This window comes from Chelonoidis abingdonii, chromosome 1, assembly GCF_003597395.2.
Source record: "Chelonoidis abingdonii isolate Lonesome George chromosome 1, CheloAbing_2.0, whole genome shotgun sequence".
NCBI classification, from domain to species: Eukaryota; Metazoa; Chordata; order Testudines; family Testudinidae; genus Chelonoidis; species Chelonoidis abingdonii.
In genome coordinates this window covers 143996644-144002995 of record NC_133769.1, presented here as the reverse complement: position 1 = coordinate 144002995, position 6352 = coordinate 143996644, and the positions used below count along the sequence as shown (strand labels likewise).

Below are 6352 nucleotides of genomic sequence, written 5' to 3'. Positions count from 1 at the left end.
GCAATTCATCAGCAGCCAGAACAAAGGGACACAAGTCACCACTGGTGGGGACCAGGCCTGGGTCACTGAGCAGCAAAGGGCTACAAGTTGTTCAAGAAAAGCCAGCTTGGCCATTTATAGGACTGTCACAAGCCGATTGATGGATGGAATCCAGGACAGCTGTCATTGGCTAATTCTGCATGATATGCCCCCAATAAACATGAGGAGATGGATGAGGAGAGAGACTAAGGGAATTCTCTCCCAGGGAAGGCAGCACATGGGAGTTAGAAGTGTCAAAGGAACTAGAGTAATCAACCCATCTCTCTCACCCTCCCTTCCTCAGACCCTCCCCACGTAACCTCCCTCCCTGTGCTGAGCTGTAGGGGGGGTGGACTTAGCAGACACCTGGCCACACTAGAGTGAACATGCTCAGGAGAGGGGAATCAAGTTTCCTCAGCAGTTGAAGAGGGAGTAATTGTCAGTCAGGGCAGCCTCTGGGCCAGAGCGTGAGCTTAAGAGCGACATGCTTGACAAGGGCGCTAGCATGCGTTGTTTTTAAACAAACCCATTTCTCTGAGTTCACTGTTTAACCATTTGTTTTTTATCCATTAAAGAGTTTCTTTTTTCATTTTGGCTCCTCTATGCTCAATACACTGAGGGTGTGCTGCCCAGCTGAGGCACTTCCTAGTCCAGATAGCATTTGAACCCAGTGGGATTGTGCACACCAGCCTGCAGCTCCATTATACCCCATCTGCTCAACCTAGGGGGGGCAAATTGAAATCAACACACCTAGTTCCCTGGCATAGGCATGTTGTGCCACCTGGGGCTCTACCACCTCCTGACACGCTGGCAGCAGTTATGAGATTGAATTAACTTCTCACTCAGGGATATTTATTGGTAACCCATCTACCTGTTGTGGAGGGTAATGTACCCAGCACTCTGTGTAACTCCTGGGTATTTACACAGTAAAATGTAGAGCTACCTATAATCGGTGAAGCTATGAGGGTTTTACTGAGTAACATGGGTGGTTCTGGTCATTTCCCTAATGGTTTGATATTTGCCATTCAACCCTACTCCCCACCATGGAGCCTTGACAAGCCGAGTTGTGGGTCCGCTTGTCAGGAAGGAGAAGGCAAGTCTGTCACGCTCCTGTGGTATATTAGCCCCAATTGGCACCCTTATGTCCAGCTCTTTTCCACTTGTCTACAGGAATCATGGAGCAGCAGGTAGTCCTCCTACTCCTTCCTCTAGTGAAAAGACTTAGGAGAAGATTAAGGACAAGGAGAAGAAAGAGGCAGACCTAGATAGGAGTCTTTGGGGAGAGAAACAGGGAGAAAAAACAAAACAGGCACAGGAATGGGGAGAAGTACCTTTTCCTATCACCTCCTAGGTCCCAGTAGCCCAGAGACAGCAGCCTAGTGTCTGCCATTACAGGCCTTGGCTTCTGTCCTGGGGACAATTCCCAGCACCATATGGTTGCTTGATGGGTATTTGTGCCCCTGCCCTTTGGCTAAAGGGCCTCTCTCACTCCAGAGGTAGGACTTAGCCCCTTGTCGAGTCTCCCAACCCTGCCTCAGCAACAGTAATGTCCAGCCTTCAGGAAGTGTCCAACTCCCAGCTGGAGGTAACTCAGTTGTCCAGTTCTAGGCCTGCATGGCAACCAACCTACTCTGCCTTCTGAAGCCAGCAGGGCCCCTCATCACTTCAACCTTGGGACTGGTGCCTCATTTGCTCCCCCTGGGGATGGGTGCTATACAGAAGAGAGCAACAGCAGTGAGGAAGAGTCTGCCCTCTTGGTATCACTGGCCCAACTGAGAACACCAGAAAAATCACACCATGTTCTCAGCAGACTCCAGAGAAGCACTATCATCCCCCCAGGGATTCCACAGCTACAAACGAACCAGCCCAGCCATGTCCTGCAGGAGATCCCACTCCACATCCTCAAACAGGACTGTGGAACAATCTTAGAAGAAGTTTCCCTAGCCCATTGTAAGCTTTATGCGGAGGGCAGTGCAGGCTGGACCAGGATCTGGTCAGTCCTGTGCATACCCACACTGCAGACATGTTCCACAGTGCTCACAGCCATATACTTCATTGAGTCCCAATGCCTTGATTTAAGGAGGCAACAAGGTTGTTGCCAATTCTGGGGAGACTGCAGGCAGTGGGGTAAACAAGCAAGCACAGGCATATCCCGTCACTAGCTGCCCTCACAGGAACAGGATTAGGGTAGGCAACAGAGATGCCAAAAGACACCCAAAACTGCAATTTATTATTATTATTAACTCTCAATATGTAAATCAATTATATGAACATAGCCCCATGCTGAGAGATTGACCCCTCCTAGCAAACCAACCCTGCATTCACAGTGTATTTCTCAGTAGGTATTTCCTAGCCCTCCCATTAGCTCCATCAACCCAGTACCCAAACATTAAACTGCCCTGCATTCTCCCTTTGGATGCACCCCCAGATTCTTCTTTGTAGCTTCCCACCCCTCTCTCTAAGAGAATGTTAAAGGGGGGGGAGGGTCACCTGGCTCTGAACTGCCCAGGCCCCCTGTGTATTCCCTTGAGATTGCCTTCTGTGTGGGTCTCAGCCCTTCTTTTTTACTTTCTATACAGAAAGGAATGTAGGTTTCTTCTGTTCACCCTATATTATAACCTCTTCCTTCCCCACCCCTTTACTGGATAGATGAGAGGTTTAACTGATGCATTCTGGAGCTGCATGTGAGCAGTGTAGATAGAGACTCTCTTCCCCCTTGGCTCAGAAGTTAAGTGCAGTGGAAGAACCAGGAATTACTGTGCGTTACACCAGGGACAAGGTGTCTCTGTCTCGTCCCCTGAAAAAGAGGGGAAGAAGTAAGTTTATACACATTTCCCTAGTGCCTTTCATTCTGAAGGGTCTTAACGCACTTTACACTCAGGGGCTGAATGCAGCCACTTCTGGGGTGGAATGTGGCAGCTGTTTAGTAACACAGCGAAACAGTTTAGGAGATGAAAGAAGTTGCCTGTTCTTGTAAGTCGTATCATGGGATCGTTTATTGGCCACAGCCAGTCAGTGTTTCATTTAGTCTCACAGACAGCACTTCTACCAGCACAGCAGCCCTTGGCATCATGCTGGGGCACCAGGGTAGGTACTGACTCGAGAGGAGAGCACCTTCTACTACATCCCCCACACCACTTCCTGTAGCACAGTGCCCTTAGCATCCCATTGGGGCATTGGGCTAGGCTCTATCTCAGAGAGGAGAGCACCCCTCCTGAGCTACCCACAGCATCCCCTGCAGCACTGCACCCCCTCTCACACACTGGGGTCAGTTGTGACTCAGGTGGGAGAGGACCTCCCTACTGAGACATCCATACCCCTGCCTGCAGCACAGAGCCCCCTGGAATTGGGATCAGCACTGACTCAGAGGGAAGTATCTCATTTCTTCACCTCATGCCTATGCTTGTATTAGTTGCACAATAATGGTGCAGACTACTCCATGAAAGCCATGCTCACCTTACTGGCATGGATCTGTGTATTCCACTGTGGCCTGCTCATCTGTAACAGAGGAAAACAGACAATTACTTTCAGCACCAGACACAAGCTGGGGAAAATGAGTAGAAGTCCAACCCCCAGATGAACTACAACCCTCCCCCAGGTCTCAGAGAGTACAACCATGCTCTGGTTGGCTGAACTTTCCAACATCTTCAGACTGTACCATTGGTTGAGCAAAGGAAGGAACAGCGGAAGGAGACAATAGTTTAAAATAAATGTTAGTGTTGTGGGGAAATTTTATTGGCATGAATTTGGGATGGATGTATCATGCAGGTTGTCTCAAAAGACTGTTGATTACAATCTTTATCCTGAATGTCACCCTGAGGTATCGTCTATGTGCCAGACGTCAGAAAAATCTACTTTAGAAATGGTCAGAGAATTTTTGAAAGTATGACTGGCTCTAGTTTTTGTATTCTTCTGCCTGTAAATCAAAGTCTCTTAGTTACTTAAGTCACATTGTGCAGGGGTGGGGGAAGAGAAAAAAGAAAATACTAAAAACCAAACATGACCTAAAAGAGCTTTTCTCTAGGAGGTCTCAGGACCTCCTAGAGCCAAGGATGTACTGGGTTCCATTGAGAAGCTGTGAATCTCCCTTTCCAATAGTGTGTAATGCTCCCATTTTTAGTGCTGCTCAGCTGTGATATACTGGACTTTAAAGTGATGACATTTTTGTGGCCGAAAACCTGCCCTGGTCAAGGACTGAATTTTACTCTTCAAGTTTTCTGCATTTACTTTTATTTGTAAATTGGAGGGGAATTCCACATGTTGCAGGAGGAGGAAGCAGCATTTTGCTGGCAAGATGATTTTATTTTAAAGGAGGCATTTCAGTGCACATGGAACAAATAAGTAATAATCCTTACAGGTGAATTAAATATTCCCAGTAGAGGTGAAACTACTTCATATGAGAGACTTTTTGCATTTTGTCACCCATTCAAAATTGGACCTATTCTGCTGAGAAATACATTGTGATTTTTGAATACTTTTGCCCTGAAATGGGTTTTTCACAATGGAAAAAGAGCTCCTTTCAAGCAAAAGGGTATTTCCATTTTCTGTTTTTTGTCCCTCGCCCTTCATTGGGAGGGGGGAAATAGCTGTGTTTTATTGAATTTCTCACACAAAAAATCTGAAAATCAAAAGGGTGTGAAATCACCTGAAATGAAATGGCCAAAATCTGGAAGCAATGTTTCATTGGCAAAACTGCCAGTAATTTGACACAAATCATATCCTAACCCACCTGGCTGGTAGTAATCATAGACTTTGACCACTGCCGGCTTCAGATCCTTCACTGGAATGTCTTGGCTCATGGTGAAGGAGTATGTCTGAGTTTCCTTATTCAGCTGGCAGAGAGAAAGATGACAAGGTCTGGTTTGGGCATGCACTACGGAAGCTCTCCCACAGCCCAACTCTGCCAAAGCCCCTGTCCTGCCCTGCAGTCCCCCAGCTATTCCAGTGCTGGGCTCCCCACACAGCTCTGCTAATGCCCCTCAGTCCTGCAGCCCTGCCCCCACTGTTCAATTCCTGGGGTCCACACACAGCTTTTGCAGATGAACTTCCCATTGATGCACCTGGAGGGCCCCCTGCTGTTACATTACCAGCAAGACATGAGCAGAGACACGTGTGCTGAATATCAGGGATGTTTTGTTTTTTTAGCTATAGACAGAACTGGCTATTGAGGCAGTGGTAAGATTTTAACTCAGAATTTCAAGAATGTTTATCTATCTATGAATGTTTGTTAGATACCATGGTATTTAACGGAGCCCTGAGTATGGACTGTAGAAAGAGTGGGATCTGTCCCGAAGTGACAAGCACATTCTCTGCCCTGCTCTTGTATCTAATCATTGCTACTATGTTGGAGCCCATTGCTCTTATTAGCTCTGGTTCTTTCAAGGATGTTTTCCAGGAAAAGTGAGCCTTTAGCATGATCTGAAAGCAGAGCTTTTCTGATCCCGGTGGGAGGGTGTTCCAAAGCCTGGAGGTTATTCTTGAAAAGGCTCTTTCTGGCTCTTGATTGGTCATGGTCAAGGAGGAGCATAGCTGCCATGGTCATTCCCGGAAGAATGGAAGGATCTTGATGTAACAAGATCCTTAAGGGGACAAGACCATGTCAAGTCAGCATTAGAACCTTGAAATGGATCCTGTAGCAAACAGACCCCAGCATAATAGACTCTTTTCAGTTCATCCTGCTCAAAGACGGCTTGCTCTGTTACGCACCAGCTCTGGCTTCCTTGAGAAACATTTGTCTAGATTCACACACAGTGAGTGACATTTTGAAGATAGAAGCAAGCACTAATCCAGCCTGAGTGATAGGTAAAGTGCCATCTCTGAAGGAGGCTCTGCAGTGGGCCAAGCATTTCCCCAGCAGCTTTGACCAGATGAGAGACAAAAGGAGCAAGTCACAGGTGATGGCACAGTTCTCTCTCAGGTGCCTTCTAGTCTCCTAGACAGAGACACTAACTCAGTTCTGACACAGTGAGAAGGACACTATACTTGCAGCTCCAGCATGTATAATGCTTGGCACCGCAGGCTGTCAGGGCCTCACTCCATCTTCTCAGCAAGGCAGGAAAAGGGTTCTTCAGAACTAGAGGCACAATCCCCCTGAGGTGCATGGTTTGAAGCAGTGGTGAAGAAGACGCAGCCTGTGTTTATGAAGCAGGTCTAAATCAGCACACTTATCTCAGCCAGGATCTGATGACGGTGATGGTCCCAGAGATGATTTTGTTTACTACAGTCACCACTGGCATCATTACAAGTGTTTTCATTAGACTGCAATCAGTATGATTTGCAGCAGGTTCCCCCCACTCCCCACACTGGCACTCCAGCCACCAGCCTTGGTGTCAAT

General features: G+C 47.4%; 1 protein-coding gene across 1 annotated transcript in view; it reads right to left on the bottom strand.

The window, feature by feature from the left end:
* Positions 1 to 2280: 2280 nt before the first annotated feature.
* The window catches only part of A2ML1 (alpha-2-macroglobulin like 1), a 39348-nt gene continuing 35276 nt past the window's right edge, over positions 2281 to 6352 (bottom strand). Inside the window, exons 35-37 of the mRNA XM_075061944.1 lie at positions 4748 to 4850; positions 3475 to 3516; positions 2281 to 2815 (exon numbers count right to left, since the gene is read on the bottom strand). Of these exons, the coding sequence (XP_074918045.1) occupies positions 3476 to 3516; positions 4748 to 4850 (144 nt within the window). The 3' untranslated portion in view covers positions 2281 to 2815; position 3475. The remainder of the gene's footprint in view (positions 2816 to 3474; positions 3517 to 4747; positions 4851 to 6352) is intronic.